At 37.2% G+C, this 23,923-nt stretch overlaps 9 protein-coding genes and 1 long non-coding RNA gene across 13 annotated transcripts; 6 read left to right on the forward strand and 4 right to left on the reverse strand.

Moving 5' to 3' along the window:
• The first annotated feature begins 432 nt into the window (after positions 1 to 432).
• Positions 433 to 6,418, forward strand: TGA10 (bZIP transcription factor family protein). 3 transcript variants are annotated; one of them, NM_001203315.2, is made up of 11 exons: positions 433 to 945; positions 1,030 to 1,151; positions 1,523 to 1,614; positions 1,821 to 1,949; positions 2,074 to 2,139; positions 2,248 to 2,307; positions 2,395 to 2,472; positions 2,564 to 2,645; positions 2,739 to 3,010; positions 4,155 to 4,409; positions 6,026 to 6,418. In NM_001203315.2, the coding sequence occupies exons 1-11, from the start codon at positions 872 to 874 to the stop codon at positions 6,176 to 6,178; spliced, it is 1,383 nt and encodes a 460-aa protein (NP_001190244.1). In that variant the 5' UTR covers positions 433 to 871; the 3' UTR covers positions 6,179 to 6,418. The 3 variants fall into 3 exon arrangements, with proteins under 3 accessions (NP_001190244.1, NP_850784.1, NP_001078538.1); NM_180453.2 differs by lacking the exon at positions 1,821 to 1,949 and having other exon boundaries at positions 488 to 945; positions 6,026 to 6,417; NM_001085069.1 differs by lacking the exon at positions 1,821 to 1,949 and having other exon boundaries at positions 488 to 945; positions 2,736 to 3,010; positions 6,026 to 6,415.
• A 486-nt stretch (positions 6,419 to 6,904) lies between these two features.
• FTIP1 (C2 calcium/lipid-binding plant phosphoribosyltransferase family protein) lies at positions 6,905 to 10,470 on the reverse strand. Its single transcript, NM_120768.3, has 3 exons — positions 10,110 to 10,470; positions 9,781 to 9,894; positions 6,905 to 9,607 (listed from the first exon to the last, which is right to left on the reverse strand). Exon 3 carries the CDS (start codon positions 9,543 to 9,545, stop codon positions 7,161 to 7,163), a length of 2,385 nt encoding a protein of 794 aa, NP_568175.2. The 5' UTR covers positions 9,546 to 9,607; positions 9,781 to 9,894; positions 10,110 to 10,470; the 3' UTR covers positions 6,905 to 7,160.
• A 1,687-nt stretch (positions 10,471 to 12,157) lies between these two features.
• Positions 12,158 to 13,707, reverse strand: AT5G06865. 2 transcript variants are annotated; one of them, NR_142954.1, is made up of 2 exons: positions 13,557 to 13,707; positions 12,158 to 13,408 (listed from the first exon to the last, which is right to left on the reverse strand). It is a non-coding gene; the product is annotated as an other RNA (long non-coding RNA). The 2 variants fall into 2 exon arrangements; NR_142955.1 differs by having other exon boundaries at positions 12,237 to 13,408; positions 13,496 to 13,704.
• On the forward strand, positions 12,311 to 13,548 carry PGIP1 (polygalacturonase inhibiting protein 1). Its single transcript, NM_120769.2, has 2 exons — positions 12,311 to 12,874; positions 12,944 to 13,548. Exons 1-2 carry the CDS (start codon positions 12,334 to 12,336, stop codon positions 13,393 to 13,395), a joined length of 993 nt encoding a protein of 330 aa, NP_196304.1. The 5' UTR covers positions 12,311 to 12,333; the 3' UTR covers positions 13,396 to 13,548.
• A 171-nt stretch (positions 13,708 to 13,878) lies between the features above and the next one.
• On the forward strand, positions 13,879 to 15,129 carry PGIP2 (polygalacturonase inhibiting protein 2). Its single transcript, NM_120770.4, has 2 exons — positions 13,879 to 14,442; positions 14,526 to 15,129. The coding sequence occupies exons 1-2, from the start codon at positions 13,902 to 13,904 to the stop codon at positions 14,975 to 14,977; spliced, it is 993 nt and encodes a 330-aa protein (NP_196305.1). The 5' UTR covers positions 13,879 to 13,901; the 3' UTR covers positions 14,978 to 15,129.
• Positions 15,130 to 15,703: 574 nt separating this feature from the next.
• Positions 15,704 to 15,904, forward strand: AT5G06890 (Ubiquitin-like superfamily protein; the record flags this gene model as incomplete). Its single annotated transcript, NM_120771.1, has 1 exon — positions 15,704 to 15,904. The coding sequence occupies one exon, from the start codon at positions 15,704 to 15,706 to the stop codon at positions 15,902 to 15,904; it is 201 nt and encodes a 66-aa protein (NP_196306.1).
• Positions 15,905 to 15,962: 58 nt separating this feature from the next.
• Positions 15,963 to 17,902, reverse strand: CYP93D1 (cytochrome P450, family 93, subfamily D, polypeptide 1). Its single transcript, NM_120772.2, has 2 exons — positions 16,990 to 17,902; positions 15,963 to 16,747 (listed from the first exon to the last, which is right to left on the reverse strand). Exons 1-2 carry the CDS (start codon positions 17,884 to 17,886, stop codon positions 16,121 to 16,123), a joined length of 1,524 nt encoding a protein of 507 aa, NP_196307.1. The 5' UTR covers positions 17,887 to 17,902; the 3' UTR covers positions 15,963 to 16,120.
• Positions 17,903 to 18,246: 344 nt separating this feature from the next.
• On the reverse strand, positions 18,247 to 20,039 carry CYP712A2 (cytochrome P450, family 712, subfamily A, polypeptide 2; the record flags this gene model as incomplete). The annotated part of the gene is made up of 2 exons (NM_147845.2): positions 18,247 to 19,076; positions 19,152 to 20,039. 2 exons carry the CDS (start codon positions 20,037 to 20,039, stop codon positions 18,399 to 18,401), a joined length of 1,566 nt encoding a protein of 521 aa, NP_680150.1. The 3' UTR covers positions 18,247 to 18,398.
• Positions 20,040 to 20,360: 321 nt separating this feature from the next.
• On the forward strand, positions 20,361 to 22,640 carry ATJ6 (J-domain protein 6). Its single transcript, NM_120773.4, has 8 exons — positions 20,361 to 20,654; positions 20,965 to 21,063; positions 21,140 to 21,241; positions 21,358 to 21,417; positions 21,509 to 21,615; positions 21,687 to 21,769; positions 22,088 to 22,184; positions 22,276 to 22,640. The coding sequence occupies exons 1-8, from the start codon at positions 20,559 to 20,561 to the stop codon at positions 22,484 to 22,486; spliced, it is 855 nt and encodes a 284-aa protein (NP_196308.1). The 5' UTR covers positions 20,361 to 20,558; the 3' UTR covers positions 22,487 to 22,640.
• Positions 22,641 to 22,818: 178 nt separating this feature from the next.
• On the forward strand, positions 22,819 to 23,880 carry FLA21 (FASCICLIN-like arabinogalactan protein 21 precursor; the record flags this gene model as incomplete). The annotated part of the gene is made up of 1 exon (NM_120774.1): positions 22,819 to 23,880. The coding sequence occupies one exon, from the start codon at positions 22,819 to 22,821 to the stop codon at positions 23,878 to 23,880; it is 1,062 nt and encodes a 353-aa protein (NP_196309.1).
• Between the last annotated feature and the right edge of the window lie 43 nt (positions 23,881 to 23,923).

A 23,923-nucleotide genomic window follows, 5' to 3' on the forward strand; every position in this document is an offset into this window, starting at 1 on the left:
AGATACAAACAAAATTCAATCAATATATTTGACAATCTAAGTTCATAAATCACATAATAATGACTTTTAACTTGTTTCATATAATGTCTAGTGTTTATAGATTGAATGTAAGAGCGGTTAATGGATCATTAAAAATCGAATAAAAAATCTTATAATAATAATATAGATGATGGAATTGAAAAGTATATCTTAAAGTAAAAATCTAATAGCTGAATAATATATATAGGAGAAATATAATAATAATAATTTAGAGAACAAACAAAAAATATTTATACAAGTTTGTTATCAGCAATGTGACTAGAGAGAAGGAAGAAGAAGAGAGAGGGGATGGAAAAGGACATGTTCTTGACCGCTTTATCAGAATATTTTTCTTGGTTTCATACAAAAATAAAAACAAAGTCGTCTTCTAATATTTTAAGGTAGAAGAAACTTATACAACAAAAATATCAGAAAATAAAAAGGAGTTTGTCTTTAGGTTCTTCTCTCCAATCTCTATTTTTCTCTCCAATATCCTTCTTAAGTTTTTGAACCCTCTCCACTTCAATATAACCGACCTCTCTTCTCTCTTCTGAAAAAAACACCAAAGGAGCTTTAAATGCTCCGTTACATAATCTCTATCTCTTTCCAAGAATATAGAGAAAGGAAAATAATATACAAGAATTAAAAGAAGGTATATCATCATCTCTCTAGCTAGTGATCAAAGCACCGTCATCATCATCATATATCATCAGCTTGCCTCAGAGGAGAAGACCAACATAAGAGAGATCGAAGATCAAAATCTATCTCTCTTCATCATCTTCTGCTGTTACTATCATATCACACGCTCTCTCAAACATCATCCTATATATAGACTTCTCTTCATCATCATCAAATGCAAGGTCATCACCAGAATCATCATCAACACTTATCATCATCCTCCGCCACGTCTTCCCATGGAAACTTCATGTAATTTTTACTCACTTAATAACTTTTTGAATTGATTGATGATCCCCATGTTTTTAATAAGAGAGCTTTAATTTATGTGTGCAGGAACAAAGATGGGTATGATATTGGAGAGATAGACCCATCACTCTTCCTCTATCTTGATGGACAAGGACATCATGATCCTCCATCAACTGCTCCTTCTCCTTTACATCATCATCACACAACTCGTATGCACTCTCTCTCTCTCTCTTTTCTTTCTTTTTTGGGAATTGGGGTTTGTTTTTTTGGTTTCAGCAGATAAGGAAGATTCCCTTTAGGTGTGTGAGAGAGAGAGAGAGTCACAGCAAAAGCATGCCAAACAGATTTCAATCTTTCTTCTGCCATCAGTACTCTATTCTTTCAGCTTTGACCAGATCCTCTCTCTTTTCAGACACCAAATCTTTCAAATCCATATATCTTACACTTCTTTAAACCCTTTTCTCTCTCTGTCCTTTTTCTTCTAATTAGAAGAACTAGTCCGCTCACATATTTATATACATGACTTGTTATAACTAGACCATTTCTCATACATATGGTCACATGACTCATCTTATGGCAGAGAATTTGGCGATGAGACCTCCAACATCGACGCTCAACATCTTTCCATCTCAGCCTATGCACATAGAGCCACCTCCTTCTTCTACACACAATGTAATAATTATTACTATTACTTTATAAATTTCTATATATATATGCCAATTTTAGTTGGTTTCTGTTTCTAATTTAATATAATGTCAGCGCAACTACTAGCCATTTCATATAATATCAAGTCAGACCAATTATTATACGTTTCTTATTTTTCTATTGAGTAGTGATTTGATTGTTTTTTGGTTGTTTTATATAATGTGTTTGGTAAGACCGATAATACAAGATTAGTTCCGGCTGCTCAACCTAGTGGTTCCACTCGACCAGCTTCTGACCCGTCCATGGACTTGACCAATCATTCTCAGTTTCATCAACCTCCTCAAGGTTCTAAATCCATCAAGGTCTCTATCCATTTATGTTTTTTTAATCATTTAATTGCTTTGTCGAACTATAACTCGAGTATAGATATAGACTTGTTGTGGTTGTTTTTAGAAGTTAATGGGTCATATCTAAATGTTATGGCAGAAGGAAGGGAACCGCAAGGGTCTTGCCTCATCGGACCATGACATACCTAAATCGTCAGACCCTAAAGTGAGTGTATATTCATACAACTGCAGAAAATTAATAAGATTCTTTTTTTTTTTTTTTTTTTTACTTTTCGGTTTTTGATAGTTTCTTTATTAATTTAATTCTCAACAGACATTGAGAAGACTAGCACAAAACAGAGAAGCAGCAAGAAAAAGCAGATTACGTAAAAAGGTCAGCATTCAATATTTGTAAGTTGCAAATATAGTTTTTATATCCAAATTTATTTATAACGTTATTTGCTTTGGTAAATTACGACAGGCTTATGTTCAGCAACTCGAGTCATGTAGGATCAAACTGACCCAACTAGAACAAGAGATTCAACGGGCCAGATCCCAAGTAAATATTTGAACCTGTCTTTTCATATATATTGTATTTAACCTAAAGTCTAAAATGTACCAATTTAATTTGATTTCCTATATATGTTTAGGGCGTATTCTTTGGAGGGTCTCTTATAGGAGGAGATCAACAGCAAGGTGGACTACCCATTGGCCCTGGCAACATCAGCTCTGGTACGTTAATAGTTTCATAAATGTGATGACTCAAAAACCGTAAAATTTGAAAACCGAGAGAATGAGATATTGAGTAAATGCAATGTGAAGCAGAAGCAGCGGTGTTCGATATGGAATATGCGAGGTGGCTGGAGGAGCAGCAGAGGCTATTAAACGAACTAAGGGTGGCAACACAAGAACACTTGTCCGAGAACGAGCTTAGGATGTTTGTGGACACATGTTTAGCTCATTATGACCATTTGATTAACCTCAAGGCTATGGTCGCTAAGACCGATGTCTTCCACCTCATTTCTGGAGCATGGAAAACTCCAGCTGAACGTTGCTTCTTGTGGATGGGTGGTTTCCGTCCATCGGAGATCATTAAGGTACATCTCGTCTTTTCTTATAGCCATATACATATATTTAGGTTTTTCGAGAGATATTTACTTATTCTATTCGAGCCACATCCCACACAATAATTAGTCATGATGATATTGTAAACTAATCAAATATGGATTAATAAATCTAAATTTTGGAATTTTACTTGAAGACTAATCATTTTAAATTTTATCTTAGAACCTAAAATATTCCAGGATACAATCATTAATACCATCAATTTTGTGGATTACTTGCAGAACATATACTAATAATGACTGAAATTGTGACATTGTTATTATTTATATCGTACATATATGTCCACAGAATATAGTACTTCCAACTTTATTTTATTATTTAGATTTTTTTTTTTAATTTAGTCTTTGATTCTCGTAAAAGAGGTACGATATAGTAATAATAGATAAGACAGACAAGAGATAGACTATATAGTGATATTGTTGGACGAGGTATATATATACATAACATTGCATGGGGTGACTCTAGATGTATAAAACCAACATATATACGTGAATGTCTTTATATTACGACAATAATAAAGGTACACGTAAAATTATTTTGAAAACAAATTAAGAATGCATGCAATTGTGTGTGATGGTGAAGTATCTCTAGAAATAGGTAGGTTTTGGCATAATGCAAAAGAAAGTGCCTGTCTGTTTTTTCGATTTATGGGATCCATAGGAGAGAGAGATAGACATAAACCACCATGGAATTCAACAGAGACGACCATAATAAACAAACCAAAAATAAATAATTGTTTAACATTTTTAGCACGCTCGTCAATTGGATGATTATCATTTTTTTTCTTTTCTAAAATGGTTACGTAAAGCCATTTTAATTAAACCTACTTTTTATTCTAAACAATATGAGTACCTACGATAGCCGATTAATAATACAAATTAATATATGGATGGTGTGCATATCTGACAAGACCTTTGGCAATGTCTCAATCTTATATCCTTTTTAGTGAAAATAAAAAGGAAAGAAGAGATTTTGGGTGTAGCTAGTAACTCGTGCAGAGTACATACACTACACACTTTAATGCATTCAACGTTCTTTATGCATCCATTAAGACCATTGTTAATTAATCCTCGATATCTCAACTTGTGTGTATTAATTAGAAACGCATGCATGCAGGTGATTGTGAACCAGATAGAACCATTGACGGAGCAACAGATAGTTGGGATATGTGGGCTGCAACAGTCCACACAAGAGGCCGAGGAGGCTCTCTCGCAAGGCCTCGAGGCGTTGAATCAATCACTTTCCGATAGCATTGTCTCTGACTCCCTCCCGCCTGCCTCCGCACCACTTCCTCCTCATCTATCCAATTTCATGTCACACATGTCCTTAGCTCTCAACAAGCTCTCTGCTCTCGAGGGCTTCGTTCTCCAGGTACCCTTATAACTCTTTCTTTTTAAGTTTATGTGCAATTATATATCAATATACCAATCTTTTATCTTTATATAAAAATATACCTATAGAGTTGATATACAAGTGGACCCCTAGAGGATATATGTGGTCCTAATCAGACTAGGAATACATATTCTGTTTCTTTGAACTACTCCTTATTAAACTCAACTATCATATACTTATATATTTCTATATTTGGCTGTTATAACACGCTATCTAAATTTATATAGATGTTTGTATATATGTGTGTGTCTGTTTTGTGTACAACTCATATATAGGTATAACGTCGGCCATAATTTGTTAGAGGACATTTGTAATATATTAAGTGTATATAGAATAAAAGTGGTTGATTTTAAAGAAGATGTCAAAACTAATTCGCAAACTTAATAATTATGCATTAACATGTATATGTATATGAAATGGAAAGTATTTGCCTCTTGATTCGGACATTATGCAAGTAGGTATCTAACAAACACTTCTCTTGTCTTATATCAACTTGGTCGGGTTGCTTTTCTTAGACGACCAAGTTTATTAATTTAATATTTATTTCTTAATCATTTACTAGTTTAGGACAGGCAAGTTTTTGAAACAAAGAAATATATATATCTGCTTGTGTATATTAATGTATAAGTCTATACTCTATATGCAAATGGACATTTCGGCTAATTAATTCTATACAAGATACATGCATATACAAGTTGGCATCTTTCAATGATTTCTTAATATAATTAGTTCTAAATTGTTCCTGTTCCGCCTATAAAAAAAGTTTTTGTGTTTCGCTACACGGTTAGTCGCTCACAATTTGGAGAAAGATCCAACTTTAAAATAGGTGGTAAATGTGGGGTTAGTTACTAAAAAGGGGTAATGAATTCAATTTTCTCTAAACGCACGTGACAATTGGCACCATGAAAGTATGTATTAAGTATACATATTCCAATATATGTAGTCCAAAAGAAAAATACATATATTATGTATCTATAATATATCACATCAAATAAAAACATGGAATGCTTGGAGCCCATATCGTTGCATGATGTCATGGACGTAACTGCCCAAGTATCCCATCCTCCGAAAACACTTCCTTGAGAATAATTCCTTTACTTACATTTGATTCTGCATTTTTTTGTCTACTTTTATATCATTGATAATAGGTTGATTATATATGTATGATTCTAATTAATGATCAAAAGTATCATGAAGCATGGCGTGGGACCGAGGGTATGGAATTCACGGTTTCACCTTTTTGACATGTTGGTGTCGTGTTCTTATTAGTGAATTACTAACAAGCTTTGATTTTTTGATCGATCAACATGTTGAATAATCGGCATTAGTCGTCAATCAACCACATAATTTCGGGTCATGCACAATCATTATAATGCTTAATTAGTCCTTTATCTGTTTTTTTCCTCTCTAGTTAGTCTTTAATACTTATATTTATGAGATTAATGATGGTCCAATTCGATTATTTGTCCTTAATTGGTCTTAGTCAATAACATGTGCACTACTTTGTCCATCTTTTGTTTTGCTTTTACTATTTCTCCATTTTCCCTATAACTCTTATTTAGTTTTGAACTAGCTAATACATTAGAAACTTACAGGCGGATAATTTGAGGCACCAAACGATCCATAGGCTGAACCAATTGTTGACGACCCGTCAAGAAGCACGGTGTCTTCTAGCCGTTGCGGAGTACTTCCACCGTCTTCAAGCTCTAAGTTCTCTCTGGCTAGCCCGTCCTCGGCAAGATGGATAATACTAAAACAACTGATGAAGGAAACCAAAAACAAAAACAAGAGAATAGGTTGATTAGTTAGCCGCCAGCTTGACCTCTTTATCATATATATCGTCTCTCTACTCAAATACAGTGCAATTAGGGAAAATTGTTTGGCTTCTTTTTGTTATATGATTCTTACTATTATGTTTTTAATCAAGATGCAGATTATATATATAGACAAGTATTCCATACCTTTTAATGAATTCTTCCTTATGCAAATTCAAGTGAAAAATTATACTTGATCTTCAATTCCAAACACAAGAACATGAGAGAGTATTGAAAGGAAACAAAAATAGAAGGCTGGCAACAATTGCAGTTGCATGCAAGACTTATCACTTGTTAGGTCAAATTAAAGCATTGACCAGTGAGGAAGGTGACAAATGGTGAGTTCTGTAGGATACCGTCAGGGACTTGGGATCAGTACCGTTTTGCTTTGGGTTCAACGCCCTTCTCTCTCTCCTTTACTTTTCATTTCTTTGCTGTCACCAGTTAATTTTTTTCAACTCTTCTATTTTTATTTCTTGACTGATAAAAGTGAACATTACAGTAGTACACATGCATGGTCAAATCAAAACAACAAAAATCTTTTTACATCACAAAAAACGAGATTGATTTAGCCGCAAATATTTGAAAAAAAATAGTTTCTAAGTACATACACTAGCAATCAGATTATACATGTGTTTATTCTTGGACTACAAATTCGTTTGGGCCGTAAATTTTTGGGCCCTAAAGTTTTCTATTGAATTTTATTTCTTTTTAAGAGAAGGAAAAAACGTACAAACAAAACATTATAACTAAAGCCCACTACTTTTGGGTTTTAGAGTAAACCCAACAACACAGTACATGATAAGAATAGAAGCAAACAGAACAAAATAATAAAACAGAGCAGATAAACACACGAACACAAGAAACACAAGTTACGAGCAGAGAAGACCTAAAAGCCACAAAGAAGTTTTACAATTCAAAGCATACAATCTGCTTTTGAAGGTAATTTCCTGAAGAAGTTACTTGGAGCAGAAGGCATCTTGCTTCTGAACTTAGGATGCCTCATCCAGAACATCCCACCCGCAAGAGCTATGATCTTGAAAGGCGTCACGTACAAAATCATCGCAGCAACAAGACAAAAAATCACAAACAAGCAAGTCGCACGCGGATCTCTCCAACTCAACAAAGCCTGAAACCTCTCTCCTTGCGTTGCAATGTCTCCAACAACCATCTGGATCCGACCCGCAACGCTTCTTAACCTATCATACCTCATCTTCACAACATCTTGTCCCTTTGAAGTTGGGAAAGTATCAAATTCCTCATCTAGCTCATCAGGGCTAGCCGCTTCAGCCCAAGATACCTTTGTGTCCATATGAGCAGGATGACGCGGCCTGAACCGGAAATTCCAAAGCCCTATCAAGAACATGTAGAGGAATGTGGTTGGGAGTATCAGCTCCGGATAACAAATCAATATAAAGAAGAGAACGTGGAATAATATCGTCGTCAACGGATTCTTCCAGTAGCAGACGTCTCCGAGCCATTTACTCATAGCAATCAAGCCTGCAAACACAGACACTATCCTGAAGAAGTTAGCTTTGCTCCTTCTCATGCTCCACATGTGTGAATCAACATCAAGCATGTACTCTACGTTCTCTTTCCTTAAAGGAGGCTCTGCTCGAGATAACCGTGCTGCGACAATGCTCATTGCTTGGTATCTTAGACTGTCTAATTGGTTCACAGTGAATGGATGGAGATAATGCATCTTTGGAAGCAGAGGATGGCCATAAAGATAGATCATGTGAGCCAAGGATAGACAAGTGAATCTCACAGCTAATTGGACTTCTCCCATTTTCTTTAACCCTTTTGTTTGCAGAACAAGAAGAGGGTAGGAGTGAGTGTAGATTCTATCAGCCTCTAGAGTCGACAACCGGATCCTTACCTTCCCGATTCTCGAATCCACTTTGGCTCCACTGTTCGATTTCTCACTTCCGCCAAGGTGACAGTTATCGAAAACTCCCAGTGTGATAACTGTACAAGGATCATACACTTCCCATGTGTATTGCTCATTCCATTTAGGGCTAGAGCTGTCAATGATGGTTCTTGTTCTCACCCATTTTTGACCGTACTTGGCAACACAATACGGATCTGTTGTCGCTTTACCGTCTTTTGTTTTCATAGGCGATAGCCCTTGAGCACTCAAGATTCCTACTTCAAGGATGCCAATAGGAGACTTCCATAGTTGCCTTGCCGTAGGTTTCACGTCACTGATGTACAGAGTTGACTCGTCCATTACATGGTAACCTCCTTCAAGGCAAACTCGTAGGTGGATTCGGCTGGAGAACTTGAGCTCGTGTCTCTTGTCTCCTTCCAGAGCCCCAAACCCAAACTTTTCGAGGTTGTACCATTTGGAATGAACAGCTCTGTGATCTAACCTTTTCTCAAATACGCTCAAAGGTGAGATCAGCCTCCCCATGACTTCATCTTTAGCTGGTGTCACCTTGTTTTCGACCGTCAAGAAGAACTGTTCTTCAAATGGCTCTGCAGCTACAAAAACAAGATCTTCGTTCCACATCGGATTCGTCGTCTTGTTAGGACATAACTTTGTTTTCAGAATCTGATTCCCAACTTGTACTTTAACGAAAGCTTGAGGTGGTTGGCTCCTGTCACTAGGCTCAACATCTTGCGCCTCGATGACATTAACCCGCAGATACCACAATTTGGGAGATACATAGACTTTAGACCTCACGCTTTGGACACCTTCTCCTTGAACAGAGGAAGCATCCGAATGCCAAGCATCAGGAAATGCTTCATCGGCTTGCGTCCCAAGCCAAACCGCTACCATAACCTCTCCTCTTTTCTTACTCTCACCTCGCCGATCTTCTAATCTGTACCACTGAGGTGCAAGTGGACTATCAGGAGGAACTCTTGTAGGAACCTCACGCATATCAAACACAACCTTCCCGATGTATTCATCTCTTGTAACCATCTCCTTATCGCGCACAAAGACTTCAACAGTAGAGGATTGGACCTTGTCTTTTGAAAATGCGAAAACTTGATTCCACTCCGGGTTGGTTCTTTTCTCGAAGTGTTTAGTCTTTCCTTTGTAGTTTCCTATTTTCACTTCCACATAAGGATCACAGTTGCTGGTGACAGGGTTTGGAGGAAGATCCTTGGCTTTGACGACCCGAACATAGAGATAAAACATTTGCTCAACAAGGTCATATGTGCTTGCAGCTCGTTCACTGCCAATCCATCCGGTTCCTCCACGCTGTCCTCCATGTGGCCATCTCTCTCCAAGCTCTGGTTTCATGTCTTTAAGCTTATAGTCTTCTTGGCTCTTAGCTCCATCTTTGGCTGCCATGGTTTTAGATTACTTGAACCAAAAGATTCTCCTGTTTCTTTCAAAACGTTTCAATTCTGTTCCTGACATACAAAAAAACAGAATCTGAGAATTGCAGGAAAAAATGATTAGACAAAACCTGTTTCTTGGATGTAAAGAAACTAATGTATCTCATCAGAACTGATTTAAAACCTTTATAATTAGTATTTAGTAATTTACTTTCAATCTCAACCAAGATAATTGAAAGGATTCTTACCTGATTTAAACAATATATACTAAGTGGTCGACGCAAATATAAGCTTTGTCTCTTGGTTCTGTTCCATGAACTCATTCAAGTGTTTGCAGGAAAACACAGAATGTCTTGAATTATCTTTTGCAAATGAAAAGTAAGAGAAGGATTAATATGAAAACGATAAATAGAGAGTAAATGAAGAGAAAAAGAAGATAGCAAACAAAATCAATGAAAGAGATAAATCTATAGTATTCGAACTTACAAAAAAAGAGAGCTATTTTTATATGGACCAACAATATTTCAAGAACATGTATATATGTAAAGAAGGATGCGTTTAACTTAGTAAGCAGTACCTTGAGAAAGATGTTGAAGAAGCTGCCATAAAATTCTCTGTTTGCTGCTGTACCATAGAAATGAAAAAAAGAAAGAAAGAAGAATTTAAGAAACCAAGAAGTTAAGAGTTATTCCATAATCAAATTTTTGTTTGATACACAGAGAGAGAACGAAAGAGAAACAATTCTATCTCAAAGAAAAAGAAGAATCAAAATGAAAAAGGAAGAACCCTAAAAAATTACTTCTTATTCTCTCTGTTTTTCTCCTTCTTTAAGAGGGAAGCTGATTCTTTTTTTTTGTTATCTTCGTTTTATTAAATAGGAAAGCAGATTCTTCGTTTGTCTTAAGACTTTTAGGTACATTAAGAAATTTTTCAGCAGTGACAAAGGTAGAAATAGTAGATTCTCTCACACTTGTAAAAAATTACACCACATATTTGCCAAATTGCATGACTGATTTCAAGGATGAATAAACCCGGATAAAACACTCAAACCCAACATCAAGTGAAACTTTCTCATGCTTTAATCAAAACTTTTCACAAAAATAGTTTCGCATCAATATATAAAATAAAACATGTAAACATAAATTTACAAGAACTCACAGATAATATACTTAGTGCCAAAGTGATAATTAGAAACATTTCCAACACCAACTTTCCCCTGTGAGTATATATATCTTTAGTGTTTCTTTCTTTCTGCCTCATTGGAATAAGCATCTAAAAAATAGCTTTTTGGAGTTTGAAACTTTTTCATAAAAAGCAAAAGGGCAGGCTAGGCTAAGGAGTGATTATTATTATTTGATTGAGTAACATCATTACCTTATTATCTCGCCATTTTTATTTCTAATGCCCGCACTGGAGCTTATTAAACTATTTGGTAAAAAGAATCAGTGAACCGAGACTAAATCGACCCTAACAGCAGAGATGAAACTAACTTCAGTTAGATCGACATTTCCCTTTGTATAGTATCAAACAAGAACCGGTTCTTCACTCCACTTGCATTTGTTAAAATGTGTCCAGGTTTCAACCATAGCAAATGAGCTCTCATGAGGATGTAGTCAATCTTCTTCAAAATCATGTGTTTAATATTTTAGACAAGTTATAGATGAGTTCTACACAATTTCCAATAAACATTTCTGAGGATAAAGAATTGTTTTTACCAACGTAGATGAATTTAAGTTGCCTGAAATTCAAAACCTCCCAAAAGAAAGAATAAAAAGGTGTGGAATAAGTTCTTGTATTGTTTCTTTATCAAAAAAGTTATAAGATGGTTCTAACATTTTTTACATCTATGTTATATGTAAACTATGAATAAACTGGAATGCTTTTTCTTTTTAAAACTTTTATGAAGGCTAATTTGAATTTTTATGAACCAACTTATCAAGTTGTAAAGGATCCAACTTTAGTGGTCCGCTTTTGCTGCCTCAGTGATGCTTAGTAATGATGACTATATTATTATGTTCTTTTATGCATCATCTTGATAGACTTGTCACATAATATCCATTTTTCTCGGTTTAGTTTGGTTCACAATTACGATTTATTAATGTCTAACGAAACCAAAGCATTTAGACTTGGCGTGAACATTAGACATTTTACATTGTGGATCAGATACAGTTGATCATCATTTGTGAACATAAGACTTGTCTAGTGGCTTTCATAGTGCCCATTATAAACTAATTGGGCCTCATTCACGTTCATTGAGATCTGAAAGATGAATTAAGCCCACACTTTGGCTCTTCTTCGGTAACTTATTTTATTTATTTGTTCATAGAAAAACAGAAATCACTTATCTCAATAGAGCCGTTTGTGATAAATCTCTTCCAACGGTCGGATCGATTTGAAGATGACCATAAACTTTGTTCGATATTTTCTTATAAATATGAACCAAAATCTAAACTTTCTCTCAAATCTTATGTTTGTTGGATAGATCAATTGGGTTACTTAAATTTGGATGAACTTTTGAGAAGTTGTATTAGATGGTGAAGACATTGCCTCAGTATACATTTCCAAATGCTTCAAGGAGATATAACTTGCACCGGTTATAGCCTAATTATATACAACGCGTAATTGCATTACCCAAACATATTCAACGCCGACATCTTGACTATATGATATGTATTGACTATTATTACGGTCCATGTGGAAACAGAGATCAAATCGAATCCGTCTCTCTAAGTCTATATCACTCACTATATAGTATGTATATGTATCACTAACACTTTCCATCAAAATTCAAAACCAACACCATGGATAAGACAGCGACATTGTGTCTCTTGTTCTTGTTCACATTCCTCACGACCTGTTTGTCTAAAGATCTCTGTAACCAAAATGACAAAAACACCCTCCTCAAGATCAAGAAATCTCTAAACAACCCTTATCACCTCGCTTCATGGGACCCTCAAACCGACTGTTGCTCCTGGTACTGCCTTGAGTGCGGCGACGCCACCGTTAACCACCGTGTTACCGCCTTAACCATATTCTCCGGCCAGATCTCCGGTCAGATCCCGGCTGAAGTCGGTGACTTGCCGTATCTTGAGACCCTTGTCTTCCGCAAACTCTCTAACCTCACCGGTACAATCCAACCCACCATCGCCAAACTCAAGAACCTCCGAATGCTCAGGCTCAGCTGGACGAATCTGACAGGTCCAATTCCTGACTTTATAAGTCAGCTCAAGAATCTCGAGTTCTTAGAACTTTCCTTCAATGATCTCTCTGGTTCCATTCCAAGTTCTCTCTCTACGTTACCTAAAATCTTGGCTCTTGAACTTAGCAGGAACAAACTTACAGGTAAAGAACGATCTTTTCCTTTATTACATCATTCAGTGTCTTGTCTAAACAACGATCTTTATGTTGTAGGTTCCATACCAGAGTCATTTGGGTCGTTTCCAGGAACAGTCCCTGACCTTCGCCTATCACATAACCAGCTCTCCGGTCCAATACCCAAATCATTAGGCAACATCGACTTTAACCGGATCGATTTATCCCGCAACAAGCTCCAAGGTGATGCTTCGATGTTGTTTGGTTCCAACAAAACAACCTGGTCTATTGACTTATCAAGAAACATGTTCCAGTTCGATATCTCAAAGGTTGATATCCCTAAAACACTTGGTATCTTGGACTTGAACCACAATGGGATCACTGGGAATATTCCGGTGCAGTGGACTGAAGCTCCTCTTCAGTTCTTCAATGTTAGCTACAACAAACTGTGTGGACACATCCCAACTGGAGGGAAACTTCAGACATTTGATTCTTATTCCTATTTTCACAACAAGTGTTTGTGTGGTGCTCCTCTTGAAATTTGCAAGTAAACCAAGCTTATCTCTAGGATTACGAAAAAATATATTTGAGTCAATAATATAGACAAATATGTAATGTTATTCGGATTGATTAATAAAACATGAACCAAACCTCTCATTTGATGTATTCATAGCACATTTTCAAAATGTTTTATTTGATGGATTAATCCTACCTTAATGGAAAAACAGGGGAAATATGGATAACGGAATCTCTGAGTGGTTTGGTATGGTTTCTCGATTCGATTTGGGTTTATATCCAAACTTGAAAAGTAAAACCAGATTGGTTTAAACAAAAAAAAAAAGAAGAGAAAAACCCTGATTTCCTTATTCTTCCAAATTCCCAAATTTCTCAAATCGTCACAAATATAAATTCCAAAATTTCTGCACCGAAACTTGTTTAAAACGTGGTCTAGTCAGCAAAATCATTACTACATCTGTATCGCACCATGCATTCATAGCCTATATGTATATCAATCATAGTTTCCATAAAAACTCAAAACACAAACACCAAAAACACTATGGATAAGACAATGACACTGTTCTTGCTCTTGTCCACTCTCCTCCTCACGACTTCTTTAGCTAAAGATCTCTGTCATAAAGATGACAAAACTACCCTCCTCAAGATCAAGAAATCCCTAAACAACCCTTACCACCTCGCCTCATGGGATCCCAAAACCGACTGTTGCTCTTGGTACTGCCTCGAGTGCGGCGACGCTACTGTCAACCACCGTGTCACTTCCCTAATCATACAAGACGGCGAGATCTCCGGTCAGATCCCCCCTGAAGTCGGTGACTTACCGTATCTTACATCCCTTATCTTCCGCAAACTCACTAACCTCACTGGTCACATCCAACCCACTATCGCCAAGCTCAAGAACCTCACTTTTCTCAGACTAAGCTGGACCAATCTCACCGGTCCGGTTCCTGAGTTTCTGAGTCAGCTCAAGAATCTTGAGTACATTGACCTTTCCTTCAATGACCTCTCTGGTTCCATACCTAGTTCCCTCTCTTCATTACGTAAACTCGAGTATCTTGAACTTAGTAGGAACAAGCTTACAGGTGAATAACTCTGTTTTTTTTTGTCTCTATTAGTCATATCCATTAATCTCATGGACTAAACTAAAGTTTAAACTTCCATATAGGTCCGATACCAGAGTCATTTGGGACGTTTTCAGGAAAGGTCCCTAGTCTTTTCCTATCACACAACCAGCTCTCTGGTACTATACCAAAGTCACTAGGCAATCCCGACTTTTACCGCATCGATTTATCTCGGAACAAGCTTCAAGGCGATGCTTCAATCTTGTTTGGAGCTAAAAAAACAACATGGATCGTTGATATATCAAGAAACATGTTCCAGTTCGATCTCTCCAAGGTTAAGCTCGCTAAGACACTTAATAACTTGGACATGAATCACAATGGCATCACAGGGAGTATTCCGGCTGAGTGGAGCAAAGCTTATTTTCAGTTACTGAATGTTAGCTATAACAGACTGTGTGGACGCATCCCCAAAGGAGAGTATATTCAAAGATTTGATTCTTATTCCTTTTTCCACAACAAGTGTTTATGTGGTGCACCTCTTCCTAGTTGCAAGTGAAGATTCCAGCAAAACCAAGCATTATCTCTGATATACCAAATAATTAATCAAGTCTAGTGACAATTGTGTTTTTATTTTGAATGATTAATAAAAGCATGAACCAATGTTTTAGCTTGATTTCATTGATTAACGGAAAAAGTTGAACAAAAAAAGTCTACAGAAAACTCATTCCAATCAAATTAAGTGGGTCTAAAAAATTAGTATGAATCGAAATTATAAGCCCAACTAATAAGGCCCATTGGAAAACCGTTTCCTTGATTTCCAAGCTTTAGATCTAAGAAGCCGTTTCTTCTCAACGTCAGGGCGGTTCTCGCGGCGGGACTGAAGTACGATTGTTCTTATCTCTCTCCGGGATCTTCAGTAGTCATTTGCTTTGCCGATTCCTTTTTCCATGGGAATATTCATTCGAATCTAATTTGAATGTTTTTCGTTTTGTAAGGAAAAAAAATGATGCAGAATGATTTGAAATCGGGGCAGAACAATTCAGAAAGCGCTCAGGATATCACCAATATTTCATGGATACCTTTCAATTCTTAAGAATCCACCACCACACATGGAGCATCTAACTGAGGAAACAGAGCCAACAAAACAAAAGTTAGGTCTTGTTCCAGAAGACCAGTTTCTTGCTCAAAATCCGGTAATGTTTTCTCCTGACTCTTACCTTCTGTTTTTTTTTTTGGTTGTATCTAATTAGCGGTCATACATTTGCACGGTTCCTCTACGATCATGGTTTCTGTTCCAGACGTCAATGATGGGCAAGTCATTGAGATCACAGTGCAGTCCTTATCCGAAAACGTGGCAAGTTTGAAAGAGAAAGTAGCAAACAAACTGAAGTTAAGGGGAAAAGCCGGGATTTTAAAGGACGATGACAAGTCACTTGCACATTACAATGTTCGAGCAGGTGACATCCTAACACTGTCTTGGTAAAAACGGATGCAGGTAAATGCTATTCAATCTCTCAACTCATGTTAAATAGAGAGATGTTTTAAAACTATATACATATATGTAACTGACTTAAGTTTGTTTCAACTACTTAGTTTATTTTATGTATAAAACAGAATTGCCGTAAACGAAGTATAAGTAAAAGTACACAAGTGTAAAGTTTTCTTGCTCTTTGTTCATTTTCTTCTTCGAAATCATTAGCTAGAAGTTGACATTTGGTTCTAGTAGAGAAAATGATTGTGTAGCCTCTTTAGCAACAGGAACACACACTAAAGGTGTAGCTCTAGGCAAAGATGATCCAGTCCCTTCATCCATATCCACACTTCCCTTCACTTTCAGCTCAAAACACTGTATTATTGCAGCTAAAATTATTGGAACGAATCTAAACACCATTTTCTCTCCAGGACAACTTCTTCTCCCAGCTCCAAAAGACATCATCTTCTCACTCATGACCTTCCATTCACTCCCTTCAAATCTCTCAGGCCTAAACTCCAATGGATCTTCCCATTGATTTGAGTCTCTCCCAATCGCCCACACGTTAACTATCACTCTTGTTTTAGCCGGGATTCTGAATCCAGCCACCGCGCATTCTTCATCAGATTCTCTCACGAATATTGGTCCTCCAGGGTGTAACCTCATTGTCTCCTTCACCACTGCTTGGGTGTAACTAAGATTACACAAATCCGATTCTTCAACTACTCTCTTGTTTCCCACCACTTGCTCTATCTCTTGTTGTGCTTTCTTCATGATCTCTGGATGGTTTATCAGCTCTGCTAGTGCCCATTCTACTGTTATGGCAGATGTATCTGTTCCACCCCCATAAATATTCTGTATAACAATGAATTAGGCTTGTGAAAATGTTATATCACAACATGAATGTTGCAGTGCTGTAAATGCTTGGTTTTGAAAAGAAGAAAAAGAAAAGTAGGTTTTAGGATATCGAAGCTCTGATACCATGTAAATGCTGAATGTATTGAATATTATTAGAGTAGGATTAACATATATATACTAAGACACAGCCCTTCATGTGTAATATACTCTATAAGTGCAGACATAACCAAGACACTTACCATGATGAAGGCCTTAATGTTTTCTCTTGTCAGCTTCATCTCTGCGTTTTTGTCTTCATATATGTCGAGCAAAACGTCTAGCATGTTTCTTTCTCCTGTAGCATTCTTCTTACTAGACTCATGCTCTTCCATTATTCTTTCTATGATCACATCATATTTGTCTCGAGCATTCTTGAGCCTTTTCTTCAGTCCTTGCAAGTCAAGCCTTTTCAAGAACCAAAACGTTTCAGAAACGTTGAAAAATCCGGCTAGTTCATTTAACTCCACCACCATTTTGATAACCTCCTCTGATTTTTCGCCACCGTCACTATCCGATTGCATTTTCCTGAACATCATTCTCGTTATGATGTTGCTTGTCAATTCCTTTAGCTGTTCACCAAGATTAACACTCTCTTCTGCTTCTGCTTTCTTCAGAACTCGTATTAGAAGCTTCTTTAACTCCTCGCTTCTTACGGAAACAAAGCTATCTAAAGCTCTGCTGCTGAAGAGCTCCACCATACAAATTCTCTTCATGAACTTCCAGTGAAGCCCGTAAGGCGCTGAGAAAAAATCGGCTGAGCCATAAGTAAGGTAGTCAACGTTTTGCATTGTGGGACGGTTCAGGAAGTTGAGTTCATTGGATTTGAGAATCTCATTCGCCATCTCGGCTGATGAGACAATAAGATTAGGAATAGAGCCAATGAAGAGATACATCAAAGGTCCGTAGCGGATTGAGAGCTTGTGAAGTGCTTGGTGAGCTATGGGACCAAGGAGGTGAATGTGACCGATGATCGGTAAAGCTGTTGGGCTTGGTGGGAGTGGAAGTCTGTCACGTAATCTGTTAGTAATAGCTTGGATCAAGACTGTGATTCCAAGACATACAAGGATGATTACGGAGAAGTATTGTAAATCCACCATTTTCGTTTGTGTTTTGTTTTTAGGAGAGATATTATCATGTTTTGATTTTATAGGATAGGTTTATAGTCATGACTCCTAATGGTATCAAATGTCAATCCCAACTTCAAGATTCTTTCTTTTCTCATGTTGTCTTTGTTCTGTTTTTGTCTCTTTTGTGAAGGTATAATCTCTGTTTCTGATCCTGTTTCATGTTTATTTATGGCTTGTCTGTTTATAAACAAATAAAAATTTAAGAATTTACTTGACTGTTGTTAAGCTTTCATTATCAGTTGACAAAAGAAAAATGTTTTCATTGTCTAGGCTTACACGTCATTTTCAGGTGTAGTTAGATTAGTAATCAAGGTTGGTAACAACAGACTGTAAGATTTAGAGCTTATGGAAATAACTGAAACATTTTTTTTCCATCAATAGTGGTAACTGGTAAGCTTATGAAAACAGAACATAAAACAGAGCATAAAACAGAGCACAGTACATATGATTCCAAATTCCTAATGATGTTTATCTGCAGAAATTCACTTAGTTTGGTATCCAAATGGATCAAAACATAATTCAGGAGAACACATAAGTGAGCTTCCTCCAGCAGTCCCTGAAGCCGAAAAGCCGGTAGGTAACTTGATCTTGATTTTGTCTTCATCTCCCTTCACCGTCCAATTAAAACACTGCACGAGTGACCCAATTGTGAGACTCAACACCAGAGAAGCGTGAGAAGCTCCAAGACATCCTCGTCTTCCGCTCCCAAACGCAAGATAATTCACATCTTGGCCTTTTAATTCCAACATATATTGCTGGTAGTAACCCATCTTTCTCTCTGTATCTTGTTCCACCACAAGAAACCTCTCTGGCATAAACTTGTCAGGGTCTTTGTATGTGGTCGGATCACGCATTATCCCGTAAGCATTGATGAAGATCTTTGTCCCGGATTTTACATCGTACCCGTTGATCTTCATGTCTGTGTTGCTTTCTCTGCGTAGTAATGGTCCTACTGGATGAAGTCTCAATGTCTCCTTGATAGCTGCTTGTAGGTAAGGAAGCTTCTGCAAATCTGATTCTTTGATTAACCGGTTCGTTGTTCCTACAACCGATTTGATCTCGTCTCTGATCTTCGCGAAGATATCCGGATGGTTGATTAGCTCAGTCATTGTCCATTGTAAAGCTGCAGAAGTCGTGTCTAAGCTCGCCATGAACAACTCCTGCAAACGAGAGACCAAATATTCTTATTAAGGCTAATTTAACGAAGCTAAAGAAAAGTAATGCAAATAGCTTACAAGAATGAAGAACTTGATCTGATTCATAGTCAATCTGAGTTCGGCTTTTGGGTCATTATACGTGTCCAACAAGATATCGACGATATCTTTATCTTTCTCTTCTTCCTCATTGCTCTTATCGTTTTCATATTCCTTCAGTATCTTCTCAACCAACTCATCATACCGCCAAATAGAGGATCTAAGCTTCTTACCATTCCCAAACAAATCCAGATCCCGCAATGGTCCAAATAGCTCCATGAATCCAAACCTTGTGGCGCAAGCCATAATATCACTCACTATCTTCCTGATCTCTTTGGGAATATTCGAGTTTTGGCGGCACCTTTTCCCCATAACCATCTTTGATAAGATCTTTGTGGTCAAAGCAGTGAACTCCAAACCGAGATCGCAAGCCTCTCCGTTTCGCGACCTCTCAACCAGCGTGCTCAGTAAAGCTAACGTTTCCTCTTCTCTTATGTCGACAAATCGATCAAGCTGATAACCCGCGAATAGCTTAGTCATGCATAGCTTCTTCATGAACCTCCAGTAAGATCCATAAGGTGCATTAAAGAACTCTGATCCTTTATAAACATTGAACTGTCTCGGACCAAACACAAACTTGGAAGCGAAATCAGGGTCGTGAGTCTTGAGGATTAGCTTAGCTGTGTCGGAATCTGAGACAACGAGGACTCGTAATGATCCGATGCGTATGGTCATGAGAGGACCGTAAGTATGAGCCAAGGCTTGAAGAGATCGTGGTAGGCTAGACCGGAGGAGATGCATATGACCAAGAACGGGAAGTCCTCGAGGACCTGGAGGAAGACCTCTGCGGCTAGAGGAGCTGAAGAGTCTATGGAGAAGGAAGATGGTTACAAGTGTGAAGAAGAGATATGAACAAGAAGTATAATTCATATCCAAATTCAATGTAAACATATTTGTTTGTGCTGATTATTGTGACTGGGATCAAACAAGTATAAGACGATGTTAGTATATAACAAAAGCTTTATGTTTGTTTGAAAATACTATAAAAACTTGTCTTGTTGCCATGAAGGATCTAAAAATACATGATTCTTTGATGATAGTGACCTTGACTTAAAATTGTTAAATTATGCATTATGTTCAATTATGTGTTAGAATTTATTGAAAATCATATAATAAAACATTACATTTTTCATCAAAAAGATAATAACTAGGCCTCATAATAATATGTTATTAATATAATATTATTTTATTTTTTATAAATGTAAAAATCGAATAAATAAGGATTACAAGCAAAAAAGTCTCTGAAAGGAATCCATAAACCTACAATGGCGGGGAACACGGAAATATTGGCGCCCAGATAATCTTCTTCTGTGAAGCATTTTAAGTCGCCGACTCCAATCAACAGAGCCCAGTTATTCCATATTATCGAATTAATTAGGGTTCAGAGAGATGGGTAGGAAAAAGAAATCTAGGGCTTCGACAACCGAAGAAGATGAGATTGAGATGGATAATGCTGGCCCATCCTCTGAGACAAGTCTTTACGAGGTATTTTCGGATTTCTCTTTCCGATCGCTGCTCTTTCTCTCGCGTACTTAGGGTTTTATTAGGGATTTCAATTTAAGCTTGTTTTCTGGGTTTGGTTTATCATGATTCTAGAAAATAGTTTGGAATTTGTCTACTTTCATAAAATTTGGTGTTTTGATATATAAATTTTTATGTAGATTAAACACTAATCATAGGTTTTGATCAGTGATCTTATATTTGATTAGGATTTTGGTATCAGGATGATTCGATTAGCTAAAAAGACAGAAATCAATAGAAACTAACTAATATCTCTCTGTCACTTTACTCAAAGGTTCTTGGAGTTGAAAGAAGAGCCACTTCACAGGAAATAAGAAAAGCATACCATAAGTTGGCATTGAAGCTTCACCCTGATAAAAATCAGGATGATAAGGTTAAATACACACTCTTTTACTTGAGATATTTTTTGGATTCATTTACATGAAGATTCTACTATTGTTTTGTTACAGGAAGCTAAAGACAAGTTCCAGCAGCTGCAAAAAGTGATATCAATTCTTGGTGATGAAGAGAAAAGGGCAGTCTATGATCAAACTGGCTCAATTGATGATGCTGTGAGTCTCTGTTTTTGTTGTGTTTGTTCAGTTTGATCGAGTGAAGAAAGCACTTAACTTCCTCATTAGTATTATGAGATTTTCTTAAACCTGAGGTGTTTTTCCATGCTCGTTAGGATATTCCTGGAGATGCGTTTGAGAATTTGCGGGATTTCTTCCGGGACATGTATAAGAAGGTAGCAGAAACTTTCACTAGTGATACCTTTTACACATCTGCTTCTGCTGCTTACACTAACTTTTTTTTTTTGTGTTGCTGCTTATATATAGGTCAACGAAGCTGATATTGAAGAGTTTGAGGCAAACTACAGGGGATCTGAGTCAGAGAAGAAAGACTTGCTTGAGCTTTTCAACAAGTTTAAGGGTAAAATGAACAGGTAATTCATCATCCTTTCTTTTCGATATTGTTGAGGTTGTGAGTTGATTTATATATATATTTTCTTCCCAGGCTATTCTGCTCAATGCTTTGCTCGGACCCCAAGCTTGATTCACACCGTTTCAAAGACATGCTTGATGAGGCCATTGCAGCAGGTAATTTATCTTTCTGTATTTAGTATATACGTCTTACAAGATTATCTTCTCATCTATGGAATCCTTGACGTTATAAGATGAGCTTGCCTTCTATTTGTACATCTATGAATTTTGATAACGCAATAGAATTTGATATTGTGCCTTCTCCAGTTAGAGGATGAGTGTAAAATGTACCATATCCCTTTAGCTGTGTGTTTGATGGTTCATATTCCACCTAAATATGCATTCTAATTTTTTTATTCCAGTTTGGTGATCCTGATCTGAAATCTATGTAAACTTGGGAGAGTTGCTGATTATCAAGTGTGATTTCCTTTTCAGGAGAAGTGAAGTCAAGCAAGGCATATGAGAAATGGGCAAATAAAATTTCAGAAACGAAACCGCCCACCAGTCCATTGAGGAAGAGGAAGAAGAAGAAGTAAAATCTCTGCCTTCGTTTCTTAATTATTTCCACCAATCAAACTTAACCTTGTTGTGACCACCTTGCTTCAATTTGTATATACTTGTAGGTCAGCAGCAAAGGATTCAGAGACAGATCTTTGCTTGATGATTGCGAAACGACAAGAGGAGAGGAAAGGGAAGGTGGACTCGATGTTTTCATCACTTATCTCTAGGTATGGTGGTGATGCGGAAGCAGAGCCCACTGAAGAAGAATTTGAAGCTGCCCAGAGAAGGATTGAAAGCAAAAGAAAACCATCCAAGAAGTCTAGAGGAAAGTAGAGGTCTTAAAGCAGAGTTGTCTTCTAGTAGTATTTGTGATGGAACAAGAATGTTTATTTTCTTTCAAAATTGCATCAATTTCAAAATTGCATCAATTTCAAAAATCAGTAAATATTTCGATTATTGCTTTATAAATTGAGGAATTATCTTCTCAAAATTTTGATGCTCTCCATAAAAAAAATGAAGTTGACCTATTATTTACAGGACGAGACTGAACCCAAACGGTGAAATAGAAAAACTCTATTTGCTAATCCAAATTTTCTCCAAGAAAACATATCTTTGACGACCTATCTTCTTCTCCAAGAAACAGTTAGGGTTTATCTTTTGAAGCGATGGGTTGTTGTTCATCAGATTGCTTCGTCTACTTCATCCTCTCCATTGCTTTAGCTTTCATGGCCATCTCCACCACTCTACGTTCACCTCCGGATTCCGAACCCACAATACCCATTGCTTTTTCTTCCTCTTCGCCTTCTCTCTCTTTAAACGCCTCAAACACTCTACGGCAATCTAATTTCAAAGCAATAGCCACTCTTCTCCACATCTCCCCTGAGATCTTCCTCTCTTCTTCTCCCAACACAACCCTCTTTGCCATCGAAGATGCTTCCTTCTTCAACACGTCATCGCTTCATCCTTTGTTTCTCAAGCAGCTTCTTCACTATCACACACTCCCTCTTATGCTTTCGATGGATGACCTTCTCAAGAAGCCTCAAGGAACCTGTCTCCCAACGCTTCTCCACCACAAGAGTGTCCAAATATCCACTGTTAATCAAGAATCAAGAACAGCTGAAGTCAATCATGTCCGTATCACACACCCCGACATGTTTCTTGGAGATTCATTGGTCATTCACGGAGTTATTGGACCATTCTCTCCTCTGCAACCTCACAGTGATCATCTTATCCACACACCTTTATGTCAATCTGATACAACAAACAAAACCAGTAACAACGAAGAAGTTCCAGTTAGCATAGACTGGACTCGGATTGTTCAGCTTCTAAGTTCAAATGGGTTTGTGCCATTTGCAATTGGATTGCACTCTGTTCTCAACAGGATTGTGAACGATCATAATCATCACAAGAACTTGACCGGTGTAACGATTCTAGCTACACCGAATCTGGTCTCATTGTCATCTGCTTCTCCGTTTTTGTATGAAGTTGTGAGACATCACATTCTTGTTCAACGGCTTACATACAAAGATTTTGCTTCAATGTCTGATAAAGCCACAGTGAAGACATTGGATCCTTACCAAGATCTTACAATCACGAGAAGAAATGTTAATTCGTCTGGAGGAGATTTCATGATTTCTGGAGTTGAGATTGTAGATCCAGATATGTTCTCTTCTTCCAACTTTGTAATTCATGGAATATCACACACTCTAGAGATCCCACATGTATAACCATTTTCTTCTTTCCTTTGTAGATAGCTACACACATTCATGT

This window comes from Arabidopsis thaliana, chromosome 5 (genome assembly GCF_000001735.4).
Source record: "Arabidopsis thaliana chromosome 5, partial sequence".
NCBI classification, from domain to species: domain Eukaryota; kingdom Viridiplantae; phylum Streptophyta; class Magnoliopsida; order Brassicales; family Brassicaceae; genus Arabidopsis; species Arabidopsis thaliana.